This window comes from Myripristis murdjan, chromosome 19 (genome assembly GCF_902150065.1).
Source record: "Myripristis murdjan chromosome 19, fMyrMur1.1, whole genome shotgun sequence".
Lineage (NCBI taxonomy): Eukaryota > Metazoa > Chordata > Actinopteri > Holocentriformes > Holocentridae > Myripristis > Myripristis murdjan.
In genome coordinates this window covers 20598170-20613016 of record NC_043998.1, presented here as the reverse complement: position 1 = coordinate 20613016, position 14847 = coordinate 20598170, and the positions used below count along the sequence as shown (strand labels likewise).

The following is a 14847-nucleotide window of genomic DNA, read 5'->3' as shown; positions in this document are numbered from 1 at the left end:
CTATTTTTTTTTTTTTTTAAAGAATTATGAGGGCAGAAATTAAACGTCTAGAGCGGTGGGTCTCAACCTTTTTGGTGTCAAGGACCCCCACATTACATACACATCAGGCTGCAGACCCATACTTGATGATGTAGTCTGAGGGATCTGATCAGGTTTAGTTATTCCATAACTGTCTACAGTGACAAGTGTGAAACCTGCGAAAAGATTCTTATACATTCTGTCAGTGGGCTAACTTCTAGTCAATGATATAATAGTGAAATTAAATTATTCGCCATTTTTCTGGGGACCCCCTGCGACCCTCTTAAGGATCCCTGGGGGTCCCCAGCCCCCGGGTTGAGAACTTGAGGACCTCTGCTCTACAGTGTTTCTGTATGCTAAAGTGTTTTTTGGCTTTGGAGTGCCAAAGTCAAAAACAACAATCCACCGGGGACACGCGGATGATGCTGGTGTTTATTTCCTCATCTCTTACAGTAACAGCCAGGCTGGTCAATATCTCAGTCTAACAACAACCTGAAGCTCCGGTTTTAATCAACATGTTCAGCTGCTTCTGTAGCCAATAAGAAATTAGCTCTACTGAGTGATTTGCTGCTCTTTTGATGAGTTACAAAGGGAAAACATAGAAACAGGAGAGAGAGAGAGAGAGAGAGAGAGAGAGAGAGAGAGAGAGAGAGAGGGCGAGAGAGCACTACAGTGACAGGACAAGCAGTACTTGTCCTTGGCCTGTTGCCAGGACGAGTTTTTGCTTACCGGGCAAACACAGGCACTTTGACTAACAATCTGTACAACCATCACAGCAGAGGCCAAACCAAGATGGTCATTAAAAAAACACTTATTAACATCACAAGAACAACCTACAACCACATTAACCCCAACGCAAACACACACACACACACACACGCACACTCTCTCTCTCGCAAGCCTTTACCATGGGTCTGCAGATAATCGTGATGCTATAATGATGGGTCATTCCATCACACAAGCTTGTATTTACATACACAAACAAGAAATATTAACAAGCTTACAAGCTCTGATCTGTTCTGATCTATAGAAGCAAATCACCATGAATTTTATCCCCTCAGAGTCCCACTGAGCCTATTGATTGTGTTTCACAGCGGCGGTCTGATGTAACAGCTTGCCGCCACAAAGCCTCCATTATCGATTGTCCCGTCTCATCTCTGCGCTGGAATCTAATACATACATAGGCCTCCATTCAACAATTCAAGGGCAATTGAACATTTTGGCGCAGGCAACACAGGAGGGGGGGCAAAGCCTTATGCAAATCCCCCCTCCTCCCAAAGCCCCATGGGAGTCTGCGGCAGCATAATTATAGCACCCGCAGTGGAAATAATATGGGAATATACTGCACACTGCAAAGAAAATTCCACCTTAACAAGTCATTCAATCACATGTTGAGTCCTAAAATCCAATTTTTCTTGAAAATGTCAGTTACTGAGTTATTTCAAAAGGAGTTTACACAGAAAGGCTGCAGCATCTCTGAATAAGGTCACTGCAGCCGTTTCAGGATATTGTCGCTTTTTCATTGAAACCTCATAAAATAAGTTTTAGAAATGATCTCACCACACAAATTTCACACATTTGAAGAAAAAGTAGGAGCTCACGCTCACATCGACTGAGTTTCTGTGGCAGCAGGAATGGCGTAATTACAGTCAAAGCTCATTATGTCTGTTTTCTCCCCTGCAATTTCACCTCCTGCACTGCATCGTTGTAAGCTGCATTATTATGAATTCAATGATCAAATGAATGCATGCATATGTACACACACACACACACACACACACACACATAAATGGGCTCGCACAAACACTATAATGCTAGATCTGGAGAAATAGCTTTGTAACTCGACAACCTGTTTGGTTCTTGCTACTTGCAGCTAAAATGAATGGCAGAAAGTGTATTTGATAAGATGTTAATTTTATGAACTGCCATACAAAATAGAGGCTGATCACCAGGCTACCAGGACTGCTGACGCAACCAGAAGCTGACTTTTTACGGTCCGTGTTATTTTTGAAATGTGTGCCGGCCAGATAAACCCTTTTAAAAATGACTGCACATGAGTCAAACTGCATCTTTCAAAATGCCAGAGCTACGTTATACTAAACCAAAACACTCAGTTACATTTACACAATAATCACCATGAGACCGAGTCGAGCAACAGCTGTAGACTTGACACTTGGACTCAAAAGCAGGAATTCACCATAGCAGTGACCAAGGTTGTGTGCATGCCTTCACACACACACAACCTCACAAACACTTTCAGCCTCACAGGTAGAAAGCTGCAGCTGCTATAGGGTGGGCCCAGATTTTTGTGGACCCATGAAGTGACGGACTGACGGGATGACACGGCAGAGCTAACCCACAAAAAGAAACTCTCTGCTGAGACCAGTGATGCCTCCCACAAGTGTCGATGACAATTATTATTATGACAATTTATAAGTGATACTGCAAATTCTACCTCTACTTTTACTACCATTACTACTGCCACCACTACTATCACAAATACTACCAGTGCTGCTGCTACTACTACTTCTGCTAAAAATACCACTACAAATGCCTACAAATGCTATGACTTATACCACTATTACTACTGCCACTACTACTATTACAAATACTACTAGTGCTTCTAGTACAACTACCTTTATCACAAATACTACTACCTAGTATCCGCTCAGTGTCCACTTGATCAGCTCCACCTGCGCAGTCTAATGCAGTTCAGCTCAGCAGCTCTGCCATAAATTCTGCCTTTTAACAAAGTTTATCATGTTCAGTTTGTGTTGACATTGTGGAGAATGTGTCAGTTTAATTCTATGTTTATTATTGAGGTTGTAGTTTGCAGAGGTCTGCTACTGGACTACATTATATTGATATATACTAATTTTTTGTCCTCCCAATTTATATACAATGAGGGGGGACAGAATAGTGGAAACACCTCTCAGTAAAATGCAGCCCAGTCCAGCAGCAGCACTAACTATGAGCTCAATGCCAAACACAGAAGTGAATGAACACCTCTATTACTGTGACACAAAGAAAACCTGAGCATTATAGGCAGCAGGAAAATAAACTTTATGGCACAACAGTTGGATCGGACTGGATTAGAACGCGTAGGTGTACCTAATAATGGCCAATAGGTGCGTGTCAGCAATCACATCAACGCCTGAGCTGTAAAACACCATTTAGCTCATATTAATTAGCTGGGAATTTTCCGGTGTCATCGTTGAGGTCACATGTGAAGCTGTCTCTTTTAGTCTCACATTCGCAGTCGCTCACAGAGTTAATAATATATACACCGCAGACTTACTCCACATTAATAACAAATCTGACATGACATCCAGTATAAGGAGATATTGTTATACATCAATCCAGCTCTAGTATTTGACACTCATTACCTCCTCTTCTGCAATTTTGATGTCAAGTAAAATTTTATTACAGTTATAATATTTAATAGTAGAATTGTCACTATTACGACAATTAGAGCTACAATGGCTTCTACTACAACTGCTACAACAAAGTATACGCTGTGTGTGCATGTGTATGTTAATGCACACATCAGCATTCTAAAGGTTATTGTATATGAAGTTTAACCTCAAAAGTAATAATAGACTAACATTTCGGCTCCAAATAGTGCACAGTAAGACAAACACAAAGGAGAGAAGGTCAGGTATGTATTGAATAATGAAGCATCTGTGTGTGTGTGTGTGTGTGTGTGTGTGTGTGTGTGTGTGTGTGTGTGTGTGTGTGTGTGTGTGTGTCAGAATGTTCACTGACATTAACTGGCCTTGAGTCTTTTGATCTGAATCGTAAGTCTTCAAAGCAGCTTCCCAGGCATAAAGCAGATTAAAGTGAGTCAAGGACTTAACAATTACTTTCGACTGAGAGCATGACAAGAGAAAGACAAAGTCGCTGCACGTGATAATACGTCGCAGGTCTCTCCAGTTATGGACAGTCATAGACCATAACTGAGTCAAAAGAAATGTGGTATCCACCATTTGAAAAAAAAAAAAAACATCCACTCTTAATAAATGAGCATTGTAACTAATCATGGTCTTTTTTTTAAAGATAAAAGGTAACATTAGCCCTTTAAACTGCGGGGGTCAAATTGACCCCAAACATAAAGGATGTTGGTGAATTTGAACATAACAGGCGGGTTAAAAGATGTAGTCCCTTTTATTTTCAAGGTACTGAATGAAGACTTCAGCTAAATATGCTGAATATCACCAATTAAATGAACTGCCTTAGTAAAAGAACCCCAAGGACACAAGCGCCTCACCCGTTTTGGGTTCAAAAACCCCAATGAAGAACAGGCTAATGTGTTAATTAATCATTTCGGACCAGGTTTTCTCAAAGCACCCACTTTGCCTCATGCACAACACGCAGAAATGCTTTAAGTGCAAACAAATGTACAGTATACATTTGGCTGTCCTTGTTTTTTAATCACATACTTTTGTGGATTTGGGAGTGGATTTACTATAATACAGGCCTGAAAAGAGCAACCCTGGAGCTAAGCCTGCTCTTATATTGAGTTCTTCTGTTCTTTCTCTCCCTCCAATTTTTTTTTTTTAGCCCCCACTCCTCCTTGCACACACTCACACACACACATACACACACTGCTATTAGCAGGCAATTAAAGAAAAAAAAATATCATCCTCATGTCCAATTTCTAGATCAATCTCCTGTGCACAAAGCCTCAGAGAAAAAAATACACTTTGATATCTCTGTGCTGACTTTCCAAACAGGCATTATATCGATATCTGTTCAAAATCATTCTTTTGTCTTTGCAAAGGTCAGAGTGTCGGCGCCCTGATTCTGCTGGCTCCCTGTGACATATTGCAGGTGTTTCCTCCACTGTTCAGTGCAAAGTGGGAGGGAGGTGAGACAGGTTGCACCGCCTGCACAACATGAGAAGTATTCCACCGTGAGCCTTCGCCTTTCTGTCCACTCGCTGAGCAGCCGACAAGTGTGTGTGTGTGTGTTTAAGTTTGTTGTAGCGGAGTTGCATCACACACTCGCAGGCATCTGTGCGTGGAGCAGACATGGAGGGAGGCTTTCAGGGGTTTGGTTGAAGATTAAAGGCAGCTAGCGAGGTGGCTGTGTTTGGTTGAGAAATGTCTGGAGGTTAACAAATAAAAAGGAAAACGCCAGTTAATCAACACGCGCGTCAAACCTTCAAAACAACCTGACAGGTGACTGGAAAAAAAAAGTAGGATCCAAGTGTTTGTGTGTGCAGTCAGATAATCAGTGTGTGATTGATTTTTGGTGATTTTATGCCTCCTCCATGTGTACACATTCAGCCAGACACAGGAAGCAAAAGACAAACAAAGTTCCACTTATTTCTGTTCATATCCACCCGTTCCTTCTCATTTTCTTATGCAATAACGTTTGGGATTCACCAGTGGTTTTCTATTTCAGCTTTTCTCTTATAGGTGGTTGAGAGCACTCGTATCAAGATAGAAATTTTTTTTATTGTTACAGTCCACAAATCAGTTGTCCAACGCAAGCAAACTGAAATACGTAAAAAAGCATTAAATCAATATCAATGCATTTTTATTTTAGAGTAATTACAAGTACTAGATTATTAAGAGAATAACATTTGAATGCTGATGTTTGAGGGTTTTGGCTGCAGTTTGTAGGTGACAACAGAGGAAAATGACAGAGGGACATTGTGTCTTCAGACTGTCCCGTCCATCTGTAGGCGTCACCGTGGAGCGCTCGGCTTGGACAGAGCGTTTTTCGGTCTCCATGTTAACACCATTATTTTATTTCGGCGACTGTATGTCCCTTTGCCAAGACGACATGCAAACTATCACAGATTTTTTTTTGCCAACTTTCCTGTAACACCAGTACTGACAGTCTGGTGTTCATTTATTGGCACTTTGATTTCTATGATGGAGTATTGGAGCCGGGAAGGTGAGGTAAACATTGAATTTCCAAGATTTAAGCTGTAAATTTCCAAGAAAAAAAACTCACAAATTTATGTGAAACAAAAAATAGTTGTTCTTTTCTTTTTCTTTTTTTTTTTTTTTTTTTTTGGTCAAGGAACCATGTGTTGACTTTGCTGCTGCTCGCCGTGTCTCAGGCCTGCAGCTGATGACCTCATCTAATTCTGCTTTGCAATGGGATTTAGCAACAAGGAAATCCTGCTGATTTTAGCCCAGAATCACAATGTTATCATCTGCATCTGGAATTTGAAGACGCACTGCCAAGACTTGGGCCTATTCAAAAGAGAGCAACACACTCATTTTCAAGTTTTTTTTTTTTCTCATAAACTTACAACTTCAATCATGGAAATTCTGTTTTTTTCTCAGAATATTACCCCCCCAACCCTGTATTTTTTTTCCTCCCTGACATGGCCCTAATACTCTGTCTCTCCTTATTCTGCACATGACACCACCACCACCCTTACATGGTGTTCAGGGGGTGCTATCTATGCAAATAACAAATGCTCAGGCGTTCAGCAGACCTGGGCGAGAGCAGTTTTCGAAGAGCGTTTGGTGAATCTGGAAGCTGACTTCTGAGAAAATACAAGAGGAATTCAAGAGAATGCTGCTGCATCCGGCCCACTCCCTGGCTCTTATTTCTTTACTTAGCACTTCTCCATCACATCTGATAGGCACACAACAATATTTGTCGGACAGCGCACCGTGGCTTTGACCCCTGCTATTGATTATGTTAGTCATCTAGGAAGTGAAGCTTATTCTACTGTTGCACTCACGCTGAGTTCCTCGTTCGGGCGTCAGCTAAATGTAAATGTGAGACCCAGACGCGAGGAAGTGGCAGAGCAACTTTGTCAGCACTGACAGAATATATGAATATGCACTATGTACCGAGAGCTCTGCTGGATTATGGTGTTTAGTGTCTTGGCTCCACTGGGAGGAAGACGATATAAAACGATGGAAACAGGAGAAAATGCTTTGTCCTGACTGAACTCCGTCACTTTTTTGATGTGTGAGGGTTAATCAAACAGTGATATCCTAGAGAAGTAGAATTCAAAGGGGATACCAGTAAATTTAAGAATCCACATGGGTTACAATTACAGCATGGCCTAGGGCGGCCCAGACAGAAGTGGTCAATAACTGTCTCCCAAGGAAGAAACCAGTGAACGAAGACTGTGATGTTATACAGATATATATATATATATATATATTAATGTTTACATTCATTAATATAGACCAAAATATCCTGGGGCACAGTGGTAACTTTAATGCTGAAATTCAGTGGTATTTTTTTCTCTTAAAACTTCACAGTTGAGATCTCACACATTTCTGTTCCTCAAAGGAGTCGATGATTTCTTGGCCAATTTCAGAGATTTTTGACCTTCAAAAGTCAAAATGTTCCAGTCTGCACAAAAAACTCCCAACGCACTAGAGCAGGGCTTTTCAAACTTTTTGATGTTCTGGACCCCCAAGTTAACTTTTAGTGACATGCAGACCCCCGTATGAAACTAGTTTGCCCTATAGGGGCCATTATATGAAGAGATATTTATATTTAAGAGATATTTTGGTATGCGCTCAGCATTACACATGAGAAATCTGACATTTAAATATTAAGAACTATACATACAGCTTAAATAAATGTGGTTCAAATCATATATATAGATCCCACCCTCCAACCAACACCACCACCACACACACACACCCCCACACCACTCTTGGAGTTGACCCCCCCTTGAAAACCACTGCACTAGAGAATCAATCTGCTTCCACACATTAGTAAAAACTATTAAATGCAACATGATTCTTCAAAACAAAGTAGATGGATTAGCAGCCAATCTTCACCACAGACATTACCAAGCAGACAAACATCCGGGATTTCCTTAACTTCTTAAAGCTTTTGGATCTCTAAGTTTTCCAGACCTGAAAAATGTCACATATCAAAGTCCATGACGCCTCCAGGCTTTCTGTGTGACGGTTACGAGTTGATGCTACAGAGAAAGAGACACGAGTTCTTACCGAGCTCTGCCTTCTCCTTTAAGACATCTTTGAAGTTGAGGCCACTGTTGAGGGTTGAGTCCCGGTAACGGAGGAAGTGGGGGTCTTTCTGCTCTGTCTTGGCCCCGTCTCGGTGCACCACGCTGCGCTTCAGGGGGATGGCCTTCATCCCCCGGCTCCAGGCCTGGGAGTCCCACACGGTCCATTTGACCAGGTCCTCCAGTCGAACAATCACCTTTTCAGACACCGCGATGACCTCGTCCTGCAGCAGAGAAAGCGATATCACAGGTATCAGCTATACATCGATGGCTAGCAATGAAACCCTCCATCTGCTGCATCTGCTCTGTACTGCAGACGACAGGGTTTGGATCATATGGGCTTCTGAAAGACAATACCAACAGGGTAGCCAATACAATGAGCTACTTTGTAATACGTATCCTATAGTTTTCACACCAGGAAAATTTAAAATAATTACAATGACTGCAATAATTTCTCTTTTGTCGGAGTGGATAAACTTCCTGGCGCAGTTTCAGATCTGTCCCGTGGTGCATCACTTTTGCTTAAATTGTGATTATTCGCTAAGTCAAGTCACCTTAAGTCATGTTTCTTTATACTACCCGCTATCACAACCAGCTCCAACTGTTTTACAAGCTATGCACACACTTCATAAGAGCCTTTAAAGCTTGTGTGGGTAATGTGGTAGAACGGGTAGAGTTTCGGGGAAGATTTCAGAATCACAATCGGAATCAGAAATACTTTATGAATTCCCAAGGGGCAATTGGGTATTTGTGGTGTTATCTGAACTCTGACATCCCTGTGTGTGCGTCTAATGTCAGTGCAATTGGGGAATAGGAAATTACAAACCACCTCCTTTCTCGTTGATGGTGATTGGTCAAAATTGTGAAGACAAAAAGTAACCTACACCTAGATTCTAGATTCTTTAATATATAAGAAGTTACTGAAGAAGTGATCAGGATGTTTATGGGAAGACAGGATATTCCACATAAATGACTGTGTTTCTTCATCTTCCACATCTGATTCTTCTTACTAGCCTGTTATATTGAGCTTTAATGGATGGTTTTCATGTCCAGTGGTCTAAAGTCCAGCCATTTATATAGCTCTTTACTGCAAGTGCATCTCAAAGGGCTTTACAAACCATATATACATTGTCTATGAAGCTTTATTGGCTTTACATGTATTTTGGCTGGCATATAGTTTTCAGGGGCATCCCTATTAGAATGCAGTGTGTATCAGCAGACCAGCACAGCATATAGAAATTTATCACTGATACACACACACACACACACACACACACACACACACACACACACACACACACACACACGCGTGCATGCACACACAGACATGCACACACAGATGAGAACAGGCAGTCGATCTTAATGCAAATCATTTCACATAAATCACAGCATGGAAATCAATACATACCGACATGAACAAACACACACACACACACACACACATATACTGACACACACATCCGCAGCATATGAAAGATGCCTTCCCCCCACTCGCTCCTGTTTTGCTTCAAGGATGCTGACTGACCAAATTACCAAATCAGCTTTAATTTTTAATGGAACAATCTTGATATTGAGTGACCTCGTTACATTATGTATTCGCAGGCTGCCTGCTTGGCTGCCTGCATCGCTGCCATCGAGGGCCTTGATCATTCCGAGCGCCTGGATTGCTTTGCCAAATAAATACATGATTCATTAAAAAGCAGAGGCTCGAGCTGGGCGAAGATGACAGGATGGTAGTTATGTAGAAGACAAGTGTTGTGCGCTCTTACACACATGCTCAGTAAATATGAGCATATACACTGGTAAACACACTCCCACGCTTAGGTTACACTGACAGAGGAAGAAAATATTGTCCTTTCCTTCTAGTCAAATCAGTGTGGTCTGCACCTGATATGATAAATGTAAAGTATATTCAAAAAAGTGAACAGGTAGCACATCCCACAAATGTAAAGCAGTTTAACCCCTAAAGACCCAGGAGCCCATGGGCAGGCTTTTTCTTTTCACTTCTTTTTTTATTTTCATTTTTGTGGATTTCTTTGTTTTGTTTTGTTTTTTGCTTGTTTTGGAGTAATGCTGACATGATTTCATGGTAATTTTCTTGTAATTTAATTTTACATATATATTTATATGTATGTGTGTGTGTGTGTGTGTGTGTATAAAATACATATATAATACATTAAATATATATATATATATATATATATATACATAGATAGATAGATAGATAGATAATTCTAAATAGTTATAGGTATTTTTTTTATTTTTACTTTACTTTTTTTTAACTAATTTTTGAGGAATTTTCTGGTCATTTTCTTGTAGCATTTTACTTTTTCACATTATCTGAAAGAAATTTAGTAGATTTGCTCAGGTTTTAAAGGGAAAATTGATTGCCCAATTATTGCAGAATTGTTTTTTTTATGGGAGGACTTGAACCTGAACTGATTCTACATATTTTGATCCATATTACGGTCATCTTGTCGTCTGATTCTTCTTATTACTATGCTAATGGACAGTTTTAGTGTCTCTTGGCCCTGCTGTTTCAGCTTTCCTAGCCGACTAGAACCGGACTAAAATATATACTTGCATTTTTGGGGGATTAATCAGGACATGAAATTAGTATCAGCTACTGTATCAGCAACTTGGATCTAAAAATCGGCCTTCAAAACTCCATATCCTTCAAATATTTCCCCACACACTTACACGATTATGTTTTCTGCATGCACAGATAATAAAATCTGCAGAATCTGCAGTGCAAGCACACTTTTCAGAGGAAACCTGATCAGTCAGTTTATGACATTTACACTGTCACCCGTTACTTTTTCTCTTTCACATCCTCCTTTCTCTCTATTCCTCTATCAGCTCCTCTTGGTTTCTTTCTGCCTCCTGCTCTTTCCGTCTTCATGGTCTCCATTAAGCTGAAGGAGGCGTTAACTAATTTCTTGACATTTTCCCACCACCTCTCCCCCTGATGTGACCCAAACAAAAAAAAGCAAACATATCACGAGAACGCTACTCCTCCCACAGGATTCACCCCCCAAACTCACACACACACACACACACACACACACACACACACACACACACACTCAATGCACATTAGCTCACCAGGTCTGGTCATGTAGTTTCCTGCTGATCATAACTTTTATGATTAATTTCCTTTCCATGTGATTTGAATAAAAACAAGAGAAAAAACTGTTCTTTCTTTCTCAGACAACATCTTGAATTTCAACACACACTCACCCATCTGTCATCATTATGAGGCTGACTTCAGTCTCATGATAGTAACTTTAGTCTCACTCTGGGACTGAAAGTCATTAAAGCAAAGGCGTGCTCTTGTCCAATACTAGCCCAAAAAATGGGCCAGCCACTCAGTAGACTCAGTCACCACCAGTAAATACAATTATTTAGTGATTTGTCAGAACAAGAGGCCAATATTCTTCTATTCTTTCAAGCAGAATCTGGTCTGCTATGATATAGAATAGAATAGAATAGAATAGAACAGAACAGAATAGAATAGATCTTCATTGCCCACAAGTGGTAATTATATTTCTGCTTTGCAAGCCGTTGCCAAATTAGTGAAAAAGACATCAGCAAATTAAAAAAAAAAATGACATAAAATTGGGTAAAGCACAAGGCATAAAAGCAGCAGATAAACTAAAATCAAATACCTAAGATAAAATACAGTAGGTTTAAAAAAAAAAAAAAAAAAAAAAAAAAAAAAGGGAATATGACATTAAAGCACAGGACCATAGCACCCAGCCAGCATCCCAGTTACATGCATCCATGCATATGATGAATGTGCTGCAGGTGTCTGCATCAGTTTATTATTATCAGTAGTGTAGCAGTAACTGTAGTAATACTGCTGGTTATATTATTGGTGACGTTAATAGCATCATTTTTTACGATTGTACACCTGCGTTTCAATGCAGAGTTTTAGTCTCCCATAATGCTTCAGAGGCTTAAAGATATAGTTTACCCATTTTGAAAAAAATATTACATATCATATTATTTCACTACTGCATTAAGAGGTTATTTCAGCCCGTTTTCGCTGACAAGTTGTCAAATACTGATGCTTTGTCACAGCCTTCTGTGTCTGATACTGATGCCAAAGGCATCCTTCAGCATCTGATACTTCTGTAAAAGGCAGCCTTTGGCATCAGTATGAGACATAGGGGGTGGTGACGTAGGATTACAGAGAGAGAGAAGGTTGGTGGAGGAAGGAGGTCAGTGTGGATGGGGGGCAAAGAAGCAACAGGACCTCCAAGCATGAGACCTGCGTTTGAGTCCACACACTTTCCATTTTAGGGCCTAAACCTAACCTCTGTTGCTTGTATGTCTAAACCTAACCTTTCCCTAACTCTAACCAAGTGTTTTTCATGCCTAAACCTACCCGTCCCTGACATTTACCAAGAGGTTTTGTTGCATAAACCTAACCATGTGACACTGACATGTGATAAAAGCGAAAAAGCCTGTGGTGTCTCGCCCTGATGCCAAAGGCACTCTTTGGTGTTGGTATCAGACGTGAAAGGGCCACGACAAAGCGTCAGTATTTGACAAACTGGCAAAGAGAATGCATTGGTTATTTTTCAGAATGTTAGCTGAGGGGAAGTACACCTCAATGGCAGGAGGCTAACAGTTAGCATGTGGAGCATCCAGCCAGTATCCAGCACTCAGTAACAATGAGAGGAAGAGAGCACCACTGCTGTCCTACAGAACAGCTGGGGGGGAGTGAAATAATCCCTATCCCTATCTCTTCACACTTGTAAAGTTTTGCATTTATGTTTTTATTTATTTATTTTTGCAAAAAAAAAAAAAAAAAAGAAAAAGAAAAAAAAGACCAAGTTCAAAGTCTAATCTATTGGCAGGTTTAATTAAAAACATAAGTAAACGCCTTCAAACGGCCTTTTCAGCTGATCTGTTGCATGGTGACTGGACACACTGATCTCCTCATGCTCTGTACAGCAAAGTGTCGCTGCACACACACACACACACACACACACATTGACAGCTGAGTGCTGCTCAGTATAGTCACAGACACACGGCTGGGTGCTCAGCACCTTGTTCAAAGATAGGTCAGTGGCATAAACAAGTAATATTAGAAAGTCTTGCTTCTGCTTTTTCTTTGGTTTACCTCAGTGCCACTGCTGCTCCTCCAGCATGATGGCACAGTCTCTGCACAGGTAAATACATGCATCCTGGATAATTACTTTCTCTGTATTTTGTTTAGCAATAGCAGTTCAGTCCACAACCATTGCTATTTTGGTTTGCGTGCAGATTGCTGCATTTAAGCAGATCACATTTGGGAATGATATAATGCTACGAGACTTTAGTTCTTGTTTCCCATTATTCAAAGCATTTCACATCTCAAAAAAATGAGGACAACATTGTTTTAAAGTCAAAATGACATGAAAAATGACTTTTTCCAACTTCTTAGCTAATCCCCCCCCAACCCCCCCTCCTTTCTACACAGTTCCCATAAATATAACCAATACCACATGTTGTGAGGTTCTTTTTTATTTTAAAATGGTCATTTTTATGTCATGTTGTAATTACGTATCTGTATGTTTTATCTGCCTTGTGTGTTCTTGGTACCCTGTTCCTTTGTAATTATGATTGTTGTAATTATTATGAAGTATTGGAACTTGCAACATTAGCTGCTTGAAATGGTGTGGGACTTGTGTAGCTTACAGTATTTCAGTCTGTTTATTTAAGGAAAGCTGCACAATAAGTTTCAGTAATGCGTCAGTCCTTATTGCCCTGCTTGGTTACATAAAGCCTTACATACTAAGTCATAATAAGTGCATCAGGCGGTGCATATGGTGTTGTCAGATCTTAAGTATCATAGTAGAGAGTGTGGAGACGATGATCTCAGTGAGGAGCGGTGTCTCTGTCTCCGCTGGGAGCCAGTTAGTTTGCAGTAATATTGGAGTTCAATAGGGAAGAAAAGTGCTGCTCGAGCTCCTGGATCAACCCATTACTGGCTTTGTGAAGTGCTGATGTCACTGATCTGCAGACATTTTTGACTTAAAAAAACATAAATACTGACAGTCATATGGATTTTTATATCTAGTAAATGGATCTATTTTCACATGAAGTGGATGTATTTTAGAACGTGGTGGGTATAGAAGCTATCTTCAATCTGAAATGGTTTTGGTTACATTAGGCACACTTATTTTTGCTTGTATTCTCACCTTCCTTTTTCTTTTATCCATTCTTTCTTTCTTTCTTTCTTTCCCATTATCTTTTATTTCCTGGCTTGTTGATCTCAGAAAACATAATGAACTTCAAGTTCCTGCCAGGTTTATGTTTAAGTTTAGGAGCTGTAAAAACATGACCTGGGAAAAGGAAATCAGTGCCGACTGTATTTATTTTTAAAAAGCTTCCAGCTTCCATTCCTTGTCAGCACACTGTTATGAATGTCAGCAATAGTTTAAAAAAATGGAATTATTTTATTTTCATGGGTTTCACACTTCTGATGTTACTTCACAGTGAAAAATGGACAGTTTGTTGTTTTGTTTAATATGTCTTTAAGAAAAATATCACCTCGAGAAATATGCAAACAGGCCAATCTATTGGCATCAAATACTCATCTTACATTCAGGGCAGAGCCTCAGTTACTTCCAGCCAATCAGAGTGGAGACGCTTTCTGCCCCCCGAAATATCCTGTTGCTCTTTAGATTGAACATGGAGGCAACAGAAACTAAATTGCTAAAAATATTTAGTAATGATTTTGACATGGAAAAAAAAGCTTCACAGATGTGTTTCACAGACTCAAGGTTAGGATATAAAAATGCAAGAAAAGCAAAACCCTGACCCCTCTTTAACATAAGCACACACACACACACACACACACACACACACATACG

General features: G+C 40.2%; 1 protein-coding gene across 1 annotated transcript in view; it reads right to left on the bottom strand.

The window, feature by feature from the left end:
* The window catches only part of arid5b (AT-rich interaction domain 5B), a 139578-nt gene that overhangs the window by 106994 nt on the left and 17737 nt on the right, over nucleotides 1-14847 (bottom strand). The window contains exon 3 of the mRNA XM_030077084.1: nucleotides 7965-8205. Coding sequence (XP_029932944.1) covers nucleotides 7965-8205 — 241 coding nt within the window. The remainder of the gene's footprint in view (nucleotides 1-7964; nucleotides 8206-14847) is intronic.